The following is a 23546-nucleotide window of genomic DNA, read 5'->3' on the forward strand; positions in this document are numbered from 1 at the left end:
TTTTAAAAATTTTAATTAATATGGGCAAAGTAGCCATAACCAATTTTATGCAGCATAAGAATAAAAACCTGCAGTAGTATCAGCTCCCGTTTAAAAGATCCAATTGTCAATCCTTATAAACAAGTATATTCTTTCCTTTCATTTCTTCCTATCCTAAACTATATAGTCACTCCACCTAGATTCTTCCATTTCTTGCATAATTCTTCATAAAGATTCAAACTTTTACTCATTTTCATCACATTTGGGCAAATGGGTATCTCTCTAAGCAAAGATAACCAGCCGGAGGATCAGCCGCAGAAGCCATCGATTCCAAGGTCAGGTTCACTTCTTAGAAAAGGATATAAAGATATAAATGAAGATTATAAATTTCTTAAACAACTAGGCAGTGGTAAATTTGCAGTCACATATCTTTATAAAGAAAGAAAAACAGGCAAGAAATATGCATGTAAGACCATACCAAAAAGAAGACTATTTACGAATAGTGAAAAAGAGGATTTGAAAAGAGAAGTTGCAATCTTGGAGTGTTTAAAAGGTGCACCAAATGTTGTGGAGTTAAAAGATACATATGAAGATCCTAAATATGTGCATTTAGTTATGGAGTATTGTGAAGGAGGTGAGCTTTATGATAAAATGGATTCCAAAGGTTTGTTTAACGAAAAAGTTGCTGCACAAATACTTGGTTCTATAATGAAATTTGTTAGTCTTCTTCATCGAATGGGTATTATGCATAGAGATTTAAAGCCTGAGAATTTTTTGTTGCCAAAAAAAAGTGCATTAGGATTTGTTCCATGTGCACAAAAAGGTTCATTAGGACCATGTTTAGCTGATGATTATTCCATGATGAAAGCAATTGATTTCGGGTTATCTACCTACACAGATGAAGGTATTTTCGTAGTTTTTTATATTTTCTTCATTTTCAGTATTTGCTTATTACTAAATTGATAAAGTTTCAAGTTTTTTGGTTTAAGATGATATGGTAACTTATAAACCTTTAACCTTTTGAAATATGAGAGTTGCTTAACAAAAAGCTCACCATATATAGATCAAGTTGTATGTATGAGAATGAGACATGATATATGAATATATCTCAAAATAGTAGATATATATTAGATATATGATATGATATGATGACTTGTGTAGTGAAGAATGCAATCTTTTCCAGTGACACAGGATAAAGTTGGAACAGCATTTTATGTTGCTCCTGAGGTTTTACGGCGTCAACCATATGGAGAAAAAGTCGATATATGGAGTGCAGGGGTGATTTTGTATATGTTACTCACAGGGGCACCACCCTTTTATGCTGGTAAGTTTAATTATGATTCAGTCAAGTATCAACATATGTTTTTAGCATTTGTGTTATAACACTTGAAGAAAATCTAATTTTGATCCAACAAATTTGTAGAGACTGATGAACAGATATTCGAGCGCATAACACAGAATAAACCACCTGATATGGAGAGCTATCCATGGACAAAGAGATCAGACGAAGCCAAAAACCTGGTGAAGAATATGCTCTCATATGATCCAAAGAAACGCCCAACTGCCGAAAAGGTTCTTGGTATGTTTTCTGACATTAGTTGATGATCCGTACACCACCTATTTTTAGCAGTACACCATCGGGAGTTTTAAGGTGCTAGACTGTACAATACAGTGAAACATGTATGATGGTGTACAGCTAAAAAAAATGGTGCACGGATCACCTGTTTGTGATTGCAACGGAACTTATATCATTACTTTTACACTTATTTCATATAATAATGTTGTCTCTGTTGAAATATCATCTAGGGGATCCATGGTTGAAGATTAATGGAGTAGAATATACAATAGATGACAAATTTTCTAATAAGGTGAAGCACTTTCGAGCTATGAACATATTCAAGAAACTTGCATACAAGGTACCTTCAAAAAACCGAAAATAAAAAAGGGTAAATCATGCTTAGGCACTAATGAAACTTCATATCTTAGACAATGACGAAAATTATTCCTCAAGAAGAGCTTCAAGAACTAAAATTAATGTTTTATGACATTGACACGGATGAAAGGAAACTTATCAAACCTGATGAATTCAAGAACTTGTTGGCTAAGCTTGACTCAAAGCTCACTTCAGAAGAAATTGATGAAATTGTTAATGCTGTAAGGAATCTTTAATGAAGTGTCGATATATATATACACATATATATTTGAAAATGGTTATATGTAATATTTTGAAAATTGCAGGCTGATGTAGACGAAAATGGATCTATCGACTATGATGAGTTCATTACTGCCATCATGAACTTTCAAAGAAAACATAAAGCTGAAGAGCTTCGTAAAGTTTTTAAGCATTTTGATAAGAATGACGACAAGTAAGCATCTTGTACTTTCAACAAATTTTTTATTACAATTTCCTTTCCCCTCCCTTTTAGCATCTTGATGGGGAATTCATCGACAGCTATATCTCAAAAGATGAGCTTAAATCAGTACTGGAAGAACATAAATTCGGCAACGAGGCAACCATTGATGAAATAATAGAACAAGTTGATGTAAATCAGGTAATTTTGTCCATCTTCGTAGTATGCAACTCGACAAAATTGAGTGGCATGGTTGACTGACTCTACATTCTTGAAATTCACAGGATGGTCATATAAGTTACATAGAATTCGTCGACATGATAAAAAATTAAAGAGGGCAGGCGTTACCGTTCTAATTCCCTTCGTGATATCTTTACCTGACAAAGAAAAGCAGAAAAACAAGCCATTTTCATGCCAGTGTCAAAGTGTCTAAAATGTGTGTGAAAGCTAGTATTATGACAATGGTTGTTAACGGATGCTTACTGCAATAATTATCAAGCCATATGTTCGTTGGTATTTCATAGAAAAAATACGACTGCATCTTCAAGTCATATGTCCTTATCTGTTTGAATAAGTTCCGATAAATTGTCTTATATGGAATGCTAAGTAATACCATCTCACTTAGTCACAATCAAACACAAGTGCACAACCACGATTGACCATCAGTACATATTAAGATAAAAGTAAAAGCAAACTGGTTGCAGCTTAATGTAGTTCAAACATTACCGAACAACAAAATCTAATATACGGCTTGATAAATTGATCAAATACTAGCATGTTGGAACAAAATATACAGGTTATGAACAACAAAATCAATATACTTCAAAATTTTGAATATCATGTTAGTTGCCATGTTTGATTAACTTAATCAGATCAATTAACATAGACATGCAGATGGGCAAGACGGCAACAGACCTTAGGAGTGAACATTTTTTTTTCAGATATGCGTGTTTTTCCTACTTAGAATTGAACCATCATTTCATGCATCTAGTGTCAAAATACAACTAGAACCTGATAAGTAGATGCACAATGGATAACACTCAATCACGACACAGTTATCTCATTGATTCATCTTGTATTATGATACAAAACCAAACAGCACAAAATGAGAGGTCCAACATATCACTGAATTTACATCAAGAACTTGGTAAACGGTTGAGGTCCATCTCAACTTGGTGAATTGTCCACTGCATATTCTCCAGTTTCTGCAACAATATGATCAGACTTTTTTACAATCTTATTAGCAGTGATGATAAAGAATTAAGTAACAATAGATTATGCTACTTACCTTCACAATATCCTGATATTGCCTTGCAATCGTGTCAAAATGCGGGTCAACCCCTTGATATTCACGAAGTCGTGTCACCTATTTACGGTCAGTGCAATTGTGTCAACTAGAAGTGAGAACTTTGACACATTTACATGCAAAAAAGTTGACTTGGGTTTATCTCTAACAGGCTAATTAGTTTTACTTTTAAATCGAAAATTAAACTTAAAAGGGACAAGTCAAACGGTTTGGAAGTCATCCAAAATGTACTTAAATGTAGAAAATCTTTTGAAGCACCCGATTAAACAAAATTTAGGTGGTGATTGTAATAATATAGTCATGTAATCATATTTACTACATCAACTATTGAACTCTAAAAAATTAAAAATTATGTGATCAGCCAACCAGATCCATTTCTGACCCATGCTAAAAGCTTACATGTTTTGACCTATTCCCAATCTGCCTATTGCTCCACTAAAAGCGACAATTTACTAACAAGAGTCCCAGACAATAAATGGGAAACATAATTAACCATCAATGCTAAAATGTTATGCAAGACAAACTTACCGCTTTGTTATAAGCAAGTGAAGCTTCTTCAGTGGCTTCAACAAGATATTTCCTGTAACAAACAGTAAATTTCATTAACATGTAATTGCGTAAAATTTACTAAGATCAGGACGAGAAAAAAACTCCACTAAAATATCAACATCTTCACCTTATCTCATGCAGAGCTGGAACTGATTCCTGTGTGTATGTCTCAAGCAAGAGAATATGCTCCAATACTCTGAACAAAAAAGATATGGTATGTTATATAGGTGTTGCCGTGTTGGATCTCTGTTTTAAGTGAAGTCACGATAACCAGTTTTCGTATTTACTTTCTGATTATTAATGGTCAATGGGTGAGTTTCCAGTGTTATTTAACATAGAAAGGATGTTGAACCAACTTTTTACATTTCGATGCACCTGAAGTAAATTCACCTACTTTTTACACTCTGATGCACCTAGTGCACTTACTCTAGGTGCATCACCCTTCCTACACTTCCTATGTTGATAACCCTTCCTACCTGAACCAGCTATGGTCATTAATCAGGAATCGAGAGTTTAATTCTGTCAGTAGCAATAATCACTTCCAAATCATATATAACACCCCCTACAGCATCATGTTATATATTAAATTTTTTAGCAACTCTCAACTTTACAAGAATTGTACACGCCTTGAAATTTCAGAATTTGAAGCAGTATTTATAACATCTTCAATTCCACATCGGTGTTACTATCAGAGATTCCAAGAGAGTATAGATACCAACCTTAATTTTGCACTCATAGTTTCACACCTTTTGCACAACCAACTTTTATGCAGTTCGTCCTACAAGATTTCAAATAAAACTATGTTTAGTGCACATTTGGTTTCACAGAAAAAAAGCATCATGTCTAAAGAAAACACACAACAATTCTCACATATTTATGATGATGTTGCAACTTTAAATCTCGCACAAGCTTAATAAGGACACCAAGTATCTGTTCCAAGACCTTAAGAAACAAATATGATTTTAGGTTAGCCAACTTAACTGTGTATATAGACAACAAATGGAATTAGCTAAGATGGTATAGTTCTTATCACATACATTATAATACTCTGCAAACTTTCTGTCAGCAGAATATAAATCTTCACGTAAAGCACCTTCTTCTCTTTCAATCTCCTCAATAATTAACTTCACCCTGTTTCAAAGAATTAAAGGAATATATTTACATTCGCTAAAAAAGCAGCTAGTGATAAATAGAAACACAAAGTTCAAAGAAGGTAACCAGAAGATATACCAAATGTATCTTTCACCAATCATAACAACAGATAATAATACAAACCTTTCAGGAAGCCGGGCACTTGAATTTTGATTACCAGTTGACCTATCTGAAGACCGCGAGAGATTAAGAAAATTTCACCATCTTTCGATATGTTACATATAATACATATAGAACTTATCAGGTAAGTATTTTAGACACAAAATTGTACCTAAGTCATCTATAAAAGCGTCAGCTAACTTATCACATTTAGACTTCAAGCGACCCTCAATCTCACGAAGAAGTGGCATTTGGTATTCTGCCACATCCTACAAAAAAGTAAGAAATCACAAACAAATAAATTAAGACTAAAAACAATGCATAGCAACTATTGTCTTAAGTGGTCATAAACTATAATCTTACCCTAGGCAATGATGCATGTTGGACCTGACTTTGCCACAAATAACCAGGTGTTATTCCAAGAAAACGGTCAGGAACACCACCGACTCCAGGATCTCCAGCATCAGAAGCACCAATGTTTATTGAAGAAATGTTTGTGTAGTTGCTTGAGTTTGAGTTTATTGTGATATTGGTAGTTGTACTATCAATGGAGCTTCGTGATAATACACTCATTTTTTCTATTTCTTCCTCGTGGACCTCCCCATCTTTTGATATTAGAGGAAGTCTCAATCTCTGAGCAGCTTCTGCAACAACTAATCGATGTTCAAGCGCTTCATATACCTACACAATAATATAGAAAAACCGCATTCATGACGCCTGATCAAAAAACAAGGTTACATGCTCACAGTCACAGTAAAAGGCAACAATTTTAGATGTGGCAGAATGGACTGGTTAAAAAACAGGTTCAAAGTGGTATGATTTAGTCAGCTTGCATTGAATTATTATTTCCAGATTTCAAAAATAACCCCAATCAACCCATTCTAAGTAGATGGATCAAAATAACTGAATTACCACCTCTAATAAAAGACATATTGAAACTATTAACAGTAATTAGTCAAAACATATGATGAACGTATTCACAAAGTATATAAAACTAGTTTACTACGTGTAGCCTACTTGGTTCCAAAGTTAATGGCATTTAAAAAGTATCCCGTCTGAGCCAAAGAGGAACCTAATTCATTTCTCGTATTAAAATGACTCCTCGGTAAATGCGGATCAGTTGGTTAGGCCAGTCACTATATGAGCAGGACAATAGAGAAGCTTAATTCACATAATTATGGGTCTGGTGAGGTCTAACGAAAGCCAACTTTCGTAAAATTCAACTTTTCAATAAATATACACATCAAACATTTAACATTTTTATTAAAAAAAAAGGGGGAAGTAAACCTGAGGAGTATTCTTGAGGCCAAGATTGGAATGCAAACCCTGACCGTCTCGAATCCCACCAAGATTAGCAACCGAAACCGCCTGTTGGTAATCTTCCACCATCCCAATTGCTTCACAATATATAGCCTACATTGTATATAAACATCACTACACTAAAAATTAAAAAACACCCACAAAATATAATCAAAAACCCTAATATAACTTTCCCAAAAACACTAAAAAAAAAATCAAAAAACTGTAAAAGCTGAATAAAAAAGATTAAAACTTTATAAGTACCATGGCTTCCAAATACCGTAATCTTTCTCTGGACATTTCTTCACGCGCCTGAAACAAATTTTAAAGAAATTAATTTAATTTATTTGAAAAAAATGTTAGTTAGAAAGGAAAAAACAGGATATGAAAAGAAATGGGTACAAGTTGAAGATCATTGTAAACAGATTTAGTGATGAGGGATCCATCAGGAGCTAAACAATGGCGATCTAATTGATCTATTAATTGTGTTACATCTGCTGCCAGATTTTGCCCTGCGGTTCTAGACATTTTTGGCCCTGGTGTTTCTTTCTTTTTTGAAAAAAAATTAAAGTAAAATGCCCGGGTTTGATTTGGTTTGGCCGGCAGGTAATTTACCCGGGTGTTAGTGTGTTACAAGTAAAAGTTACAAAACAAGCATATGAATAAAATTTAAAATTACAAAAATCGTTCATGTTAAAAATTGCAAGTTTCATTCTTACCTTTCTTAAATTACGGTTTTTGTCTCTGATTTTGAAGCTCAATCAACAGTTTTAGTCCAAAAACTTGTTGACTCTTAGATCAACAATGTTGAATTTTGACTAAAACTATCGACTTTTGAATCAAAAATGTAGATGAAGGTCAAAAGGTTTTTTTTTTTAAAGGTGGCAACGGATAATTGGCTAACACCTTATACACGGATGCGTTCATGCCGGTTCGACTCCTGATAATGCCCAAATGGGTTTACTCCCCATGTATTAGATGGGGTATCGCATTGCTAAGGTGGCAGAATTCGAACCTCAGACCCCCATGAGTAAACCACATTGTGAAAAACGACTATTAAGCTAACACCGCAATGGCGATAAAGGTCAAAAGTTAGGAATCAAAACGATAATTTATGTACCTCACAAACCATAAGAACGGTTTTTGTAATTAAGATTAAATATGTTTAAAGTCATACAAAAACAAGAAGATTGTAGATGAAAAATGAAGAAATAAAGGGGGGAAAATGGAATTTATGTATTGGTTGATTAGGTGAAACTATAAAACAATTAACCGTTGATGTTGGCAAAAAACCATTAAAAACTGGTTTCACAAGTTAAAAAGTCTTTTTTATCCAAATACATACATCATAAAATAACGCATATTACTCTTATAGATACAAAAGACGTGTCGATAGAAAAGGCATATAAATCAAACAATAAAAACACACCCACACACCCAAAAACTTCCTCTCATTCATTCTTTCTCTACTCTCTAGACTTATCACCGTCTTTCAATCTTTTTATCATTTTAGTTAGGGTTGCCACATTACTCGGGTGTAAGTTAATATGTCATTAAATAAGTAAATGACTAAGTCAACATTTTTACATAATGTATATTTTTTTACTTTTTATGTAATACTAGCTATTTGATCACCATCTTTCAATCTTTTTATCATTTTAGTTAGGGTGGCCACATTACTCAGGTGTAAGTTAATATGTCATTAAATAAGTAAATGACTAAGTCAACATTTTTACATAATGTGTATATATATATATATATATATATATTTATGTAATACTACCTATTTGATCACTTATAGTGTGAAAATTTTGGGTTTCTGAATACGTATCTATGCTAATATATAAAAGTTATAGCTATTTTTTTATTTTTTATGTTACAAATTTAGTATATGATAAATAACCAATATATCCATTTCACCTATTTATATCATTTATTCTTTTAACTCTTAAAATATATACAGTACCTTTTTTTCGAACGACATTTGAATCTACTTCTACTCCTAAATTACGCGCATGCCTGGGATGATACCCAGGACTCTCGAAAAATTCCTATTAATCCACCCCACAAATGTGAGAATTGGGACTCGAACCAAGATGAATCCCCCCAAGGTCAATAACTTACACTACTTAGCCGTTAAGATCAAATCGCCTATACAGCATTGTGCAAGTATCTAGTTAGTTGTATATAGCTAAAATTGTCATGGGTCATTGATCTAGAAGTTTGTTCATTTGAGTCCTAATTTTTCCTTGGAAACTAGGAGACAAATCTAGACCATTAGATTATCCCCTCAAAAATAAATCCCACCCTTTATTTCCCTTCCCATTGTCTTCTTCCTCCTACCAAACACAGACACACACACACACACACACACTATGACTCTCTCTCTCTCCCCCCCGCTTTTCTGGCAACCACTCTCCGGCGACGGGATCTTGAACCACCGCAATCTCCACCTTTATCTCTGACCGGCGACAGCGACCTACTCCTCCTCCTTCTTCTCCGGCGATACAACCGTCGGAAAATGCAACAAACTTCGCTGAAAAACTTCAAACGCCGATATATCATTCGTTCCTTCGAATTAGAACATCACACTTCTACCAAAACACTCACAATCACACCGCGAACAAACCCTGACCATAAATTAATCCGATCTATACTCGCCGGAAAACTTGAAAAACTCACCGGAAAAATTAAAAACACTATAGTTGTGTTGTTTCTTCGAATTAATGCATGAAACTTGTACCAAAACACTCAGAAACACATTCCGCACAAACCCTATCCAATAAACACTGTTTTTGAGCTCGCCGGAAAAATCAGTGTCGCCAGAAAAATCAGAATCCACCCTCTCTTGGATCGCCGCCCATCAAATCCATACTATTCCCATATGCGTCCCTTGACGGTCAGTTTAGAACGGATAAGGGCCTCTGGCCCGTTCCATATCCACCCGAAAACGAAATTGATTAGCCGGAGAAGTCGCCGGAGAAGATTCGACGGCGTTAGTGTCTTAGTGATTACCAGTCAAGCTTGATTTGGCTTGACTAATCAACTATGATTAGAAAATGTCGCCGTAGTAATTCACCGGAGTAATTCGTCAGAGTAATCAATCAAGCTTGATTGGCTTAACCAATCAAATATGATTGGATAATGTCGCCGGAGTAACCAATCAAGCTTGATTGGCTAAACCAATCAAATATGATTGCACAGTCGCCGGAGTAATTCACCGGAGTAACCAATCATGTTTGATGGGATTTTGATGATGGTTGATCCAAAGACTGAGATTAGTCCCTTGGTTTCCATCATTTTTAAAGGATCTATATGAATCCAACCCCATTGATCTAACCTAATGTTTACATAAAGGCATTGATTTATGCAAAAATTATCCACATCACGAACAAAACCATTTTTCCCCAAAATGACTATTTTGTATTGTGTAAGACATGGATATCTGTAAATATTTCGAAAAAAAATTTTACAGGCTATCCCACATATGGTAAATAAGTAAATAACATTTGTAAGAGCAGCATGTACAAGCCTTTGAACTTACGGAAATGATATCCCCACAACACAAATTAGCCATCCACAACAATACATGCTTTACACAATTGTACACTGTGCAGTAGAATATATACGTATGTTCTGGATGGCTAATTTGTGTTGTGTGAATATCACTCCCCTTGAACTTAACACCATATCCTCATATGGAACAGATTTTGAACTTCCCACTAGTGAAGTCATTTTGATAAACCCTTGTCTTAATAGTAAAGATTGTTGGTGACTGGCGAGTAATGGAGCTATTTCAAAAGTCAAATGAAACATTTTTATAAGTTAGTTCAAACATTAGAATATCCAAATAATGGTGCTTTTTAAATTAATCACCAACATACAGATTAATCGCCATATCGGCAAATGCCATTCATTTGCATAACATACAAATTAATCTCCAACGACATGGGGTCAGAAAACGCACAGCCATGAAATCAAAAATCATGCCTTTTAATTTTTAATTGCTACCAAAATCTTGAATACAGAACCCATAGCATCAGTAACTGTATAAATATAACTCAACTAATATAAAATGATGATATTATCCACAAGAACAAGAGATCAGAAAGGAAACATAATTCCGATTTTATTCAGAGCACTAAAACGCAAATAAAAAGGGAGACGCAATCAGCTGGCATTGTGGAACTTGAACATGGAGGGAGACATTTATTTAATCAGGTTCCTGATCACGTATTGAAGGATGCCTCCATGATCAAAGTATGTCAATTCTACCTGTAGATGCAAACAATTGGGGTACTCAAATCTCACGCTTTCATAAGTTCTACAGATTTTGACAAGAATAGGCGTTTAAGTGACAACTCAAAAGAATTAAAGACAACATACCTGTGTGTCAAATCGGACTGTACATGTGAAGGATTTACCATTGTCAGTTGTCACAGTGACATCTTGCCCCGGCTTTATGTCACTGGCTTTTGATGGCAGGTCAATGGTGTAACGTTCATGACCAGTCAAACCTAGAGTATCTGCATCTTCACCAGCCTTGAAACAAAGTGGAATAATACCCATACCAACTAAGTTACTCCTATGTATCCTCTCGAAACTCTTGGCTATCACTGCCTTCACTCCCTGAAACATTTACAAAGTTTAAAGAGAATCCATATTGACACTCGATCGCTCAAATCAAATTGATCGTTCCAACTAGAGCTAGAGGTGACGATTCAACTTAACATTATGAATGGGTAGCCTGGGGTCAAGTTGTATCTCGAACAGTATGAAAAAAATCAAAAAAAGAAAATATTAAGAAATCAAAATATTAAGAAAATATCTCGAACAGTATAAAACCAACTTGAATTATGTTTTTTCGAGTGCTCGATTACTATCATTGGACACAAGTCTTTCATGCGAACCCAATATAAAAAACAGAACTCAAAATATATCTAGCCCAGACTACAAGTGACCAAAATATCTTTGAAGTCTGCAGATAGGATTAACAAATTACTTACCTGTAGCATTGGGCCTTTGGCAGCCCAGTCTCGGGAACTGCCACTTCCATATTCAGCTCCGGCCAAAACAATGGTTTCCTGTCCAGCCTCTTTGTACCTCTGCAATATTTTGAACAATAAAGGGTTTTACATCTAGCAAAAAGAACTTAAAAGTGAACAATGACGTCATGAAGCAATTACAGCCACATGCACACATAGAGCAGTAGGTTTGACTATTTATCATATTCCTGACAAATTCAATGAAAATAGAGGTGTCCTACAACATACCATTGCTGCATCAAACACCGAAAGCTTCTCTCCCGTGGGAATGTGAATAGTCTTTGGGCCCACCTCCCCGTTTAACAACTTATTAACGATTCGGATATTGGCAAACGTTCCTCTGGCCATAACTTCATCGTTTCCACGACGGCTACCATAGGAGTTAAAATCCCTACGGTCAACTCCACGATCAAGGAGGAACTTTGCAGCAGGGCTGTCCTTATGGATACTACCGGCTGGAGAAATATGGTCAGTGGTGATACTGTCGCCAAAATTCAGTAAGCAGTATGCATCCTTCACTTTGCGGGGACCCGGTGGGTCCATGGTCATGTCCTTGAAATATGGTGGTTCGTGAATGTAAGTTGAGTTAGGATCCCAAGAATATAAACTTGATGAAGGAACAGATAACTTATTCCACATCGGATTGCCCTGTGTGATAGCCTGGTAGGTGCTTTTAAACATATCGGGCAAAACACTTGACTGAACGACCTGTTAAATTATAGAAGTACCATAAATTTAACTCTCGTTAAGATTCAATGTGGTCTGGACATGGAGTAAAAAGAAGAATGAAAGACTTGTACCTCAGCTATTTCTTCATTACTGGGCCATACATCCTTAAAATACACACTCTTTCCATCCTTTGTAGTTCCAATTGGCTCCTTCTCGAAGTCGATGTCAACCTGAAACACAACATATTTATTCTTCGAAGATTCTACAAAGCACAAAAATACTGTAAATCAGACATTAATGATTTCCAGCTCTCCACATACCGTGCCAGCAAGTGCATAAGCCACAACTAAGGGGGGTGAGGCAAGATAGTTGGCTCTTGTCAACGGATGAACACGTCCTTCAAAGTTACGGTTTCCAGACAGTACAGCTGCAGCGACAAGATCTGGAAAGCACACCAAACAAAATATTCAGAAAAAAAAAGACCAGTAACATTAACATTAACATTAACACTGATTACTTATCCGTCTTTAACACTTCATATGAGTTAAAATCATACCATTTTCAGTAATGGCAGAGGCAACCGACTCATCAAGATCACCCGAGTTCCCAATACATGTGGTGCAGCCATATCCCACTATATTGAATCCCTGCTGATCTAGATACTTTTGCAGGCCACTACATAGAGGAAAGCTTCTCAGCTACTTATAGATATGATTTTGAAGGATGAGGAAACGAACAAATTAAACCATCACCAATTGCCATTACCTTTGAAGCAAGTACTTAGTAACAACTCCGGAACCAGGAGCAAGACTTGTTTTTACCCATGGTTTAACCTGAAAAGAGATAAAAGAGGCTATCTCAGGAGCATGAAGCTTTTTATTTTACCACATATACGATAAATGGGTACCAAACCATACTAACATAAGTATATAACATTTTAGAGCTATATACGAACCTCCAGACCAAGTTCGCAAGCCTTCTTTGCAACAAGACCAGCTCCAAGCATGACACTAGGGTTTGATGTGTTTGTACAGCTCGTGATTGCTGCAATCACAACACTACCATGTTTCAATTCAGCAGTTTGCCCATGAAATGGAAAGCTTACAACTTTTTCTTGAGCCTCCTTTGGTATGGCAAATCCCTGCATTAAACCGAGGAGCTTAAAAACTGAAAAGCCAACTGTAGTGGCAACCCAGAGTCCCAGATCAAAGTAATCATTTAGACAGCAAATCCATGGTTTTCCACTTTCCATAAATAAATCCATACTTCATGCCAGCTAATCAAAGCATAGGCAACAACATTGATTGAAGGTGAAAAACACACATTAACAGAAAACAATAAACTTATATCACCTTAAATCCAACTTTGTTATCAAGGCATGAATGCCAGTCGCTCTTCATTTCTTTAATTGGAACACGATCATGCGGCCTGTAAGATGTTTGGGTATAAGAAACGTATAACATACAACAATGAAAAAAACACACCATAACATACCGTTTTGGACCAGAGATACAGGGTTCAACATCACTTAGTTCCAGTTGTAGATATGATGAGTAAACTTTCTCTTCCTGAGGCTGTCATTTCATATCATTATTAGTGATGAGTAGATGATACTACTTATGAATTCAAGAACTTCCAAAAGGCCGGAAAGGGGAAAGAAACATGAAGAAAGCTAACCTCACTATAATCAACAAACATGTTGTTTGCTCGCAAGTATGCTTCAATCATAGCCACCTATAAGCGATCGGAAAAAGAAATACCATATAAAGAGTGCACTATAATAATTCCAAAAAATCCCCTAACTTTATTATATTTTATTAATGTTACTTTAGAGATTAATTCAGGTTATAAAGAAGATAGCTTACAGTATCGTCGCTTCTTCCTGTTAACTTGAGGTACTGCAATGTTACATGATCAACAGGGAAGAAGCCCATTGTTGCACCATACTCAGGAGACATATTGGCAATAGTGGCTCTATCAGCCAAAGGAAGTTCACGCATACCCTCGCCTACATGTACAAACATGACAGTAGAAAGTGTGTAAAGCATGGTTAAGATATTTGTTAACAAGAATAAAAAGATATGATTGCAGGATGCAAGACATTACCGAAGAACTCAACAAATTTTCCAACAACACCATGCTTTCTTAACATTTGGGTCACGGTCAACACCAAATCAGTAGCTGTGACACCATTTTTCAACTTTCCAGACAACTTGAATCCAACAACTCCAGGCAAAACCATGCTCATGGGCTGTCAATGCCAGTGAAGAGTTAACCAATTATAGTGAACATAGTGATCCCGACCCATCAGCCACCAGACAAGAAGAGTTACATCGCCAAATCTAAAATGAGTTATACCTGTCCAAGCATTGTTGCCTCTGCTTCAATCCCCCCTACTCCCCAGCCAGCTACTCCTAATCCATCAATCATGGTTGTGTGGGAATCAGTTCCAACAACACTATCAGGATAGAGAAGGCCATCGGTGTTAAAAACAACCCGTCCAAGATACTCCAGATTGACCTGAATATATGAAAATAACCTATTTAGTCCCAGATATATGTCTAGAGGTTAAGGAAAGAAACCAAAATGAAAGCTGAAGCAAACATCAAAAATCATACTTCCAATGCATATATCTTACCTGGTGAACAATCCCAGAACCAGGAGGAACAACAAGCATGTTGTCAAATGCATGTGATCCCCATTTGAGGAAGGCAAACCGCTCATTGTTGCGCTGAAACTCAAGGTCCATGTTTGCTTGGACAGCATTTGCACTTCTTGCAACATCAACTTGAACTGAATGGTCGATAACAAGGTCTACTGGCACCTGTGAATTACCAAACATTAAAAGCATGAAAATAAAAGGATTCATGCTCCAACAAATATGTGATCATGGAAAGTTATTCCAGAATGCAGCATATTATAGGTCAGATTACATAAATTGGAATAAGGTCAGCTGATATAAATCAGACAGAGAAAGAAAATGTCATTGCTGGAAAGAATATGCAATCCTTTAAGATTCCTTGGCACTCAAAAAAAATCATCAAGCAAGAAAAATGTTCACATAGACTAGTCAAATGCACTAATGCTTAGTGTTGGAAGGCAGATAGTTAATAATAACTAATAAATAACTAACCAATGGATTGATCTTCTTAGAGTCACCACCGAGCTTGTTCATAGCATCTCGCATACAAGCAAGGTCAACTACAGCTGGAACTCCTGTGAAATCCTAAACAAATTTCACACATGATCAGAAATGACCAATCAGGTACTAGCGTAAATAACTACATACTTGCATACTTAATGAGATATACCTGTAAGAGAACACGGGCAGGTTTAAATGGAATCTCCACTTGCTTGGGTGAAGTATTTTCCCAGTCGATAATCTTTTCAACATCGTTTGGTGTAACTTGAAAGTTATCACAATTGCGTATTGCAGACTCTAAAAGAATCCTGATGGAGTATGGGAGCTTGTCTGCAAATATGTAAATCCACAAATTAAAGAGAAACAACGTATAAAAGCGAATTTAAGGACTGGGTAACTGCTAATAAACACTGTGAGTACAAATAGTATATTCACGTGTGAGAGATAACATTGTGTGATGACAAAATCAAATATCTTGGTAGCTGCAACAAAAATGCTAGCTTTTTATAACGATCAACAGGGGTTAATTCGTTAACTACACAAGAACCGAAGTTTTAAACAAAATATTACGTTTTATCTTATAAACACCTCTTTATAAACACAAACAATAGGCAAAAAGCTATATAAGCAGAGTCAACACATATGAGGTAAAATAAAAATAAAAACTTTTCTAATGAGTACAAGAAATGTGTCTGTACCAACTCTGGGATCGTTTAAAGCAGGAAGACTATAAAATTTTCCGAATTCGCCACCTCCAGGTCTTGGAAGAGCAGTGAAGATTCCCTTGAATGGATTTTCAGAAGCTGTGCATTATAAAACCAAAAAAAAAAAACTCAAAATATATATAAATATGAAACAGAAGATCAAATTTATATTAAAAACAATAGATAAATTGCCAGCACAAAAGACACAACAAGAATGTATTTGAGATATAGATTGAGCTCAAAACAATTCTAATATTAAAAAAAGCATCTTTATTCCATTTTATTTATTTTTTGCTCTTATAAAGTAGACAATCAAAGTGAAGTGAATAAAGTTTAAATCAGTATCACTGATAAAGTCAATATTCCTTAAGATTTAATACATGAATCCAAATCAGTATCGATTTATTTTTCGAAAAATTTTCAAATAAAAAGGTCAAAATAAATAACACCATGCTTACTTACACATCAATTATAACCTGCACTTTGCGTGTGTCTGTTTATTTATATATCTATAGTGATAGATACAGATATATATATATAAACTTATTAAATCACTAGTCCAGGGAGAAATATATATACACATATTATAATAACGGAGTAAAATAAAGTCAACGTCTTATTTAACTAATCTAAATCATTAATCAATAAAATGAATAAATAATATTATAATAAAAAGTATAATGATGAAATGAAACTGTACGTATAGATAGATATAGATATAGTATATATACCCATGGAAGAGATTTTTCGGTGAAACTGTTGAATGAGAGGAGTAACGGTGGTTCCGATCTGAGCGGTGACACTGAGAGCGGATCTCCGGCGGAGAAACGACGGCGACGAAGTTGTAGTGAATGATCGGGACGGAAAATTTTTAGAGAGAGAAAGTTTTGATGGGAGAGAAGACGGCGATGATGATGATGATCTGAGAAGTGATGCTATTGAAGATGGTGATGATATTATATGCATCACGTTTGTATTGTGTGCCAGAAAGATTAAATTTTAATTATTTTTAGTAATTATTTTTTAGATTATATAATTACAAGTTAAAAATGACGAGGATAGAGATAGAAAGATATTCATGGATGCTGACAGGGGTGTGACGAGGTGTAGTGTAAGACGGTGAGGGTGAGTTGTTGAGTTAAAATGGACGGTGAGATTTGTGTTTGGAGGAAAGGTGGACGGTGGGATTTGGTTTTGGTTGTGGATATATTTAGAAGTCGGCTAGATTTAGACGAGTGTGGGTTGCACACTCCAATAGTGATTTTACTTATTTGGTTTTTTATTGTGTTTTTTAACTGATCGGCGGCCCTATTTTTACCTTTTCAATAAAAGATTTTAAAATGGTGTTTGGTTCAAAGGCTTAGGAGGTTTTTTTTTTTTTTTTTTCACCCTTGTCATTTAGAGATTTAAAAGAAAAAAATCACCCAATTCATCATTAGTGAAATTAAATTTTTATGATCACTCTTAAATATGTATAAAAAAATGTTATGTTGATTCATTTTCTCTTTATATATTTGTCATATAATTGGTCGATGATGATTTATAATGGGTCAAAAGAAATGATAGATATTAGTTTCTCTAATACATTAACTTAGTTAAATACTAGAATATAGACCCGTGTCCAACACTGGACACGAGACTTACAATATTATAATTGCTAAATGCTTTGATAATAATTAACTGTGAACATTATTGATACAAAAAGTTAATACATATAAAGTAAGAAAATTATAACTTTTTTTTTAATGAAGTTCATATTTGTTTGAAGTTAGAACGTTGTATTTTGTTTGTAAAATATTACTGTAAATTTTTAAAAGTTTTTTAATAACTTAAGTCATTAGTTCAACTGTTTTTAACTTTGTGTCTAATACATGGGGCTTACGACGTTATCAATATTAAATATGTTTATCGAAGTAGTTCTTAAAATGTTAATATATTTATATCAAATTTTATTTATTATTAATCAATTAATATTATATTTATATGATACAACATACTATTGGATATATATTAGTTATTATTCAATTGAATATATATTTATATGATAGAACAGTTATTATTCAACTAAATATATATTTGTTATTATTTTATTGGATATATATCAATTATTATTCTATTAGATATATATTATTTATTGTTATTTATTTAATATATTCAATTTTGAAGATATACGGTTTCAACTGTTATACTTTGCAAGTTGTATTACAATAATCACATATTCGTCATTGTCATTATTCGCTGAAACATATTTATGGAATTGTTTGTCGTATTCATTTCACATGACACATGCTACAATAATTCTTCTATCATAGAATTATCTGAAAGCAGTTGTATTCATAATATGATATGATTATGAGAGATAATTAAAAAATAAAATATAAATATATTTGTAATCGATCCTGTATTTTACAATATTCAATATATGTCTTTGATAATGATACAGGCCCATAACACAAGTAAGTTTATTTTCAATCACATATTCTATGATAATTAGATAATAATTAGAATTGTTTTCAGTATATGTCTTTGATAATGATACAGACCCATAACACGAGTAGGTTTATTTTCAATCAAATATTCTATGATAATTAGATAATAATTAGAATTGTTTTCATGTTCTTTGATTGTTTCTAGAACATTGAACACATATATAATATTTCATCTTTTGAAATAATTTTTTTAAGACAATATTTCATAGTTGAAACTTTTTTAATTAATTAAATGATTAAAATTTCTTTAAAAATCCTCTCAAGTCCATGACTAAAAATAAATATAAATTAAAAGAAAAATTTTTTATGATCACTCTTAAATATGTATAAAAAATGTTATGTTGATTCATTTTCTCTTTATATAATTGGTCGATGAGGATTTATAATGAGTCAAAAGAAATGATAAATATTAGTTTCTCTAATACATTAATTTAGTTAAATATCAATATTTTGTTGTTGATGAAAAGCACAAAGCAAAATTGCTAACATATACCCAAGTCCAATTATACCTGACCCAAATTTGGTGGGGTTGTAAGAAAAACAAGACACAATCACACACAGCAAATGGATGAAAAAATGGATAATACCTTTTTTCAAGAAATGATGTGACGCTTTGTCAAACATTGATCCTCGTACTGTTCACATTCCAATGTTTATCCCCCTGCCATAAAGTTGCGTATTGTTTTATTTTTGGAAAATGTTAAATCCTCCAAACCAATACTTCTAAAAATCATCCTAATATATTCACTTGTTAAAATATGTAATTCATTAATTCTCTTTCCTAATTCCATCCTCTGATTTTCCACACGTCACGATCTTATTAATTAGGAGGCTTTTAGGCTAAACAATTAAGAGGATTGATCATTACTCTTTCTTTTTTTATAACGGCAAATACAATTATTATTAAATACTAATACAACAAATAATCCTACAACTAACTAATGTCAATGATTGAACATTAGTCTCTACCCTAACAGGCAAGAGCCTTATATAGTTGCGTATGTATTTGAATTTTTTTAACATGTGAATTACACGTAAATGGTAGAAAATCTAAGACTGGAGGGAGTGGGGGCGAACCATGTCATTTTTCGCCCAAAGTCGCCCCCACACCACCTCTTTTTGGGCGAACCACCCCCTAGACGAACTGTGAGGTTCGCTCCTCCTTTTTTGACCAGCCCAAAAGTCAAAACAGAAACCCCCTCCACCAATTTAAAAAAAAAAGAACCCACCACTCCCTCATGTTACATAGCGTAAGTCGCTTCACTCTTCAAAATTTATCCATTTTCACCATTTTCGAAAGGCAATTCTTTCTACCTCATATGTCATATGGCGCTAATCACCCACCCTCCCTCCATCATCACTCCTTTATATCTAATATACATTATCTTAATCGGATTCACGTTAAAAAGTTTCCTCGAATAATAATCCTAGTTTAAAACTCTTTTAGTGAGAAATTTGCATCATCCTTTAAAGAAAATTTACTCGGGCTTATCATAAGTTGAAATTATATATATGTTGATCATCCTCAAATAAGAATCAAAATGAAATTAATTTAATATTTTTTTATAGATACCATCTAACTTTATATGAAAAGTATAATCCCTTAATTTATTTATAAATAATAAATTTCAAATGACAAAGTATGATCTAGAGATAGAGCAAAATTACCGAAATACAGAAACCGAACCGGTACCGGTACCGAAAATCGGTACCGATAGGGAATCGGGATCGGTATCGGTTTTAGAAATTTGGTGAAATCGGTTTCGGTACCAATCGGTTCGGTACTGGTTCGGTACGGGGAAACCGATCACTAGTACCGATTTCTAGTATTTCATGTTTTGCTGCAACTTTTTACATATTTCTGCCAATGTTTAATCCTTAGTTGGAGTAGATGCTTAATAAATGGTATCATCTATGATGTTAACTGAGATTCTTTGACATTAAAAGTGGTAATGATTTAATTCCATTAGTATAATCAACCGATAACTAATTTGTATATCCATTCATGATTAATTAAGTTTCATCTTTTGTTAGCGTTTGAATTAATTAAGCAGGGTTCTTTAAATTTTGTAATGGGTCGACATTTTCTCTTTTTCAGACACATTGGTCGGTTGGAATTATTATTTGAAAAGTTGTAACTTACTCGTTCAGGAGCGGATTTTGAGCCGTAGCTACTTTTGTGTGAGTCTATGTGTGTTGGGTTTGGATTTTGTATATGTTGTGTTCACTAGTACGTGAGTTTATTGTCGGTTTATGATAGGCAGAAGGAGATTGAGCCTTCATGGAAAATTCGGTACCAAATAGGTACAAAACCGAAAATCTTGGTACCGAAACCGGTACCGATACCGGGATTTTGGTACGGTATTCGATAAAAAGTTTTGAGGTTTTTCGGTATCGGTACTTTTCGGTATCGGTACGGTATTGGTATCGATACCATCCCTAGTATGATCCCTTTATTCTATATATAAATAATAAGTTTCAAATGACAAATGAGTTCATAGATAATAAATTACAAAAATACCTAAGACCATATTGTTTCATAAAAAATGGGAGATTTCGTCAAGTTAGAAACAACTTGAAAAGTCAAAAGTTGATGAATCATAACCATTAAACTAATATTAAGGGTAAGATTTCTTTGAGAGTTGAAATTTTTTTAAAAATTTCTCATTCATAAAAGATTTATAAAAATTCACCGCTAAAAAAAATAGAAACCAAGACCACTTAATTTTATCTTTAGTTCAAAATCCGTGTTATCACTTTGGAGGTAACCTAAACTTTTTTTTAATAGGTCAAAGAATGCATGGTCTAAATGATGTAAAAGACTCAAACTTTTTATAAACCTGAACAAAAGAATATTGTCAATTTGTTCAGGTCTTACTTAATAATTGTTTCTTTCTTACTTCTTTCATACCGTATCAACGCCACATCACATATTTTTCATTTTTATTCCCAAGAAATATCACTTTCAACCATATCTCTTTATCACTATTTACTCAAATATTTTACTCTTCTACAAAACAAAAGAAAAAACAGATAAATTTTTCTTGTATTTTTATTGGTTTGTAAAAGATATGAGCGCAACTATTTACCTTTAATCTCGTTCACAAGAAAAAGATAAACCACTTAGTCTTAGATCAAGTGGTCACCTAAGGCTCTATTTAAGGGTTTGGGGGGGGGGGGGGGATGTTGGTTTGAAGACTAGTGATCGAATATCAATTCCCCATGGCTTTGGCAATTACCTCTTCGAACGCGTGCGAGCCGTGTTATCGCACCCTTGATCTCTACGGGTGTATTCGAGTTCCAACCTCTAGCATATGACCGGTTTGAATGTCACTGTTAGGGGTCGAACCCCAAAATGGTTTCTTTGAGAAAATACTTGAAAAATGTGAGAAAAATAGTGTTATAGAGACCTTAACAATTAACACCATTTAACTTTATTTCTCTTTCATCATCTAAGTTTTTAATTGTAAACTAACTTTTGTTTTCCTAATCTAAACAGATGTAAATTTTATATCTAACTTTCTAAGAATTTTCTAAGCATCATATTTGTTTTTAACCAAAATCAATGATAATGATAACCATCAACACCACCACTCTTTCTCACCATCAACACAGTTTATCTCCACTACCAATGATGTCGTCGCCATCCATCTACTGATGATAATTACTCCGACAAATGGATAATCACAATGTGATTTGATATTGAACTCCACCCTTAATGGTTTCATGAAAGGAGATAATATAGTAATTGGTGATGAGGGTGATATATGATAAATGCATTGTCATTGGTTGTGATCAGAGATGATGGTTGTGATGAGAAGGTCGTGAGTAAAACTATCAGAAATGAGAAAAAGAGTTTTGATGAGAGATAGAAAGAGAGATAAATCAGATCAATCTTAACAATTACTGTAATTGAAATGATTAGAATGTAAAGTTAAAAATGATTTCCAAATAAACATTTATCATACATTATCTCTTCTCTTTTCTTATATTAATAAAATAAAATTGTGATGATGTCATTTTGTTTTAAAAGAGAACTTCATGGTATGTTAATATATTGTGATGATGTCATTTTGTTTTAAAAGAGAACTTCATGGCATGTTAATATAGTATCTTGATATTTTTATGACATCATCCATAAAAAAAAATTAAAATGGGAAAAAAATAAAAACTTATTTAAAGATGTTATAATTTTAAATAATTTTAGTAGATAATCATGGGAGGTGGACAAAAAAAAAAGAAAACTTATTTAAAGATATTATAAAATAATTTAAATAGTTTTAGTAGATAATCATGGAAGGTTTATATTTTACTTAATCTTTTAAAAATGAAAAAAAAATTCTAAAATTCAATAATACCAATATAATAAATTAATTAAACTTTTCATAGTATCTTTTTTATATTTAACTAACTACTTTTTCTTTTGTCTCTCGATATCATGGCAACTAAAGTAAAATGTTAAATGTTCTCGAGTCAATATGGAAATAGAAAACAAATTTGTAAATTAAATATTAATGTGATTTATATATTATGATTTTTAAACGAATTGTAAACTTAACATCAAATTTTATTCAACTACCCACATAATATGCGGGTTGATTAGCTAGTATTCAAACAAAAACAAGTTTACTGTATACGCCAAATATTCTTAAGAGAAACTAACAATATCTAATTTTATTGTAAAAAAAATGAGACATGTAACAGAAAGACTAGTGTTTTTATCATATAATTTTTTTAAAAACTTAAACAGACCATTTAAGCA

The 23546-nt window shown here is 33.6% G+C and overlaps 3 protein-coding genes across 3 annotated transcripts; 1 reads left to right on the forward strand and 2 right to left on the reverse strand.

Annotated features, from left to right (window-relative positions):
* The first annotated feature begins 249 nt into the window (after positions 1-249).
* On the forward strand, positions 250-2923 carry LOC122601598 (calcium-dependent protein kinase 33). The gene is made up of 8 exons (XM_043774348.1): positions 250-883; positions 1163-1303; positions 1403-1558; positions 1786-1895; positions 1966-2133; positions 2218-2345; positions 2432-2531; positions 2615-2923. Exons 1-8 carry the CDS (start codon positions 250-252, stop codon positions 2660-2662), a joined length of 1485 nt encoding a protein of 494 aa, XP_043630283.1. The 3' UTR covers positions 2663-2923.
* A 441-nt stretch (positions 2924-3364) lies between these two features.
* Positions 3365-7328, reverse strand: LOC122600115 (AUGMIN subunit 4). The gene is made up of 13 exons (XM_043772779.1): positions 7138-7328; positions 7000-7047; positions 6724-6849; positions 5800-6117; positions 5609-5705; positions 5461-5506; positions 5223-5316; positions 5056-5127; positions 4905-4963; positions 4313-4381; positions 4165-4216; positions 3619-3696; positions 3365-3535 (listed from the first exon to the last, which is right to left on the reverse strand). Exons 1-13 carry the CDS (start codon positions 7261-7263, stop codon positions 3467-3469), a joined length of 1254 nt encoding a protein of 417 aa, XP_043628714.1. The 5' UTR covers positions 7264-7328; the 3' UTR covers positions 3365-3466.
* Positions 7329-10707: 3379 nt separating this feature from the next.
* Positions 10708-17276, reverse strand: LOC122602001 (aconitate hydratase, cytoplasmic-like). Its single transcript, XM_043774738.1, has 20 exons — positions 17027-17276; positions 16290-16394; positions 15761-15921; positions 15583-15675; positions 15088-15273; positions 14808-14969; positions 14556-14700; positions 14315-14457; positions 14127-14183; positions 13944-14023; positions 13802-13877; positions 13405-13590; positions 13215-13282; positions 13006-13124; positions 12770-12891; positions 12581-12679; positions 12009-12488; positions 11742-11840; positions 11122-11364; positions 10708-11010 (listed from the first exon to the last, which is right to left on the reverse strand). The coding sequence occupies exons 1-20, from the start codon at positions 17259-17261 to the stop codon at positions 10945-10947; spliced, it is 2925 nt and encodes a 974-aa protein (XP_043630673.1). The 5' UTR covers positions 17262-17276; the 3' UTR covers positions 10708-10944.
* Positions 17277-23546: the final 6270 nt, after the last annotated feature.

The sequence above is a fragment of the Erigeron canadensis genome, chromosome 5, assembly GCF_010389155.1.
Source record: "Erigeron canadensis isolate Cc75 chromosome 5, C_canadensis_v1, whole genome shotgun sequence".
Lineage (NCBI taxonomy): Eukaryota > Viridiplantae > Streptophyta > Magnoliopsida > Asterales > Asteraceae > Erigeron > Erigeron canadensis.

What these genes read in the sequence shown, in the direction of transcription:
- LOC122600115 (XM_043772779.1), bottom strand. Translation starts at nt 7,263, where the DNA reads ATGTCTAGAACCGCAGGGCAAAATCTGGCAGCAGATGTAACACAATTA. An exon ending in GCCTCAAGAATACTCCTCAG is followed by an intron (nt 6,118 to 6,723) that starts GTTTACTTCCCC and finishes ATTATTGTGTAG; the next exon opens with GTATATGAAGCGCTTGAACA. An exon ending in AACATGCATCATTGCCTAGG is followed by an intron (nt 5,706 to 5,799) that starts GTAAGATTATAG and finishes ACTTTTTTGTAG; the next exon opens with GATGTGGCAGAATACCAAAT.
- LOC122602001 (XM_043774738.1), bottom strand. Translation starts at nt 17,261, where the DNA reads ATGCATATAATATCATCACCATCTTCAATAGCATCACTTCTCAGATCA. An exon ending in TTTAAACGATCCCAGAGTTG is followed by an intron (nt 15,922 to 16,289) that starts GTACAGACACAT and finishes ACATATTTGCAG; the next exon opens with ACAAGCTCCCATACTCCATC. An exon ending in CAGTCCGATTTGACACACAG is followed by an intron (nt 11,011 to 11,121) that starts GTATGTTGTCTT and finishes TTGCATCTACAG; the next exon opens with GTAGAATTGACATACTTTGA.
- LOC122601598 (XM_043774348.1), top strand. Translation starts at nt 250, where the DNA reads ATGGGTATCTCTCTAAGCAAAGATAACCAGCCGGAGGATCAGCCGCAG. An exon ending in GGCACCACCCTTTTATGCTG is followed by an intron (nt 1,304 to 1,402) that starts GTAAGTTTAATT and finishes ACAAATTTGTAG; the next exon opens with AGACTGATGAACAGATATTC. An exon ending in AACTGCCGAAAAGGTTCTTG is followed by an intron (nt 1,559 to 1,785) that starts GTATGTTTTCTG and finishes AATATCATCTAG; the next exon opens with GGGATCCATGGTTGAAGATT.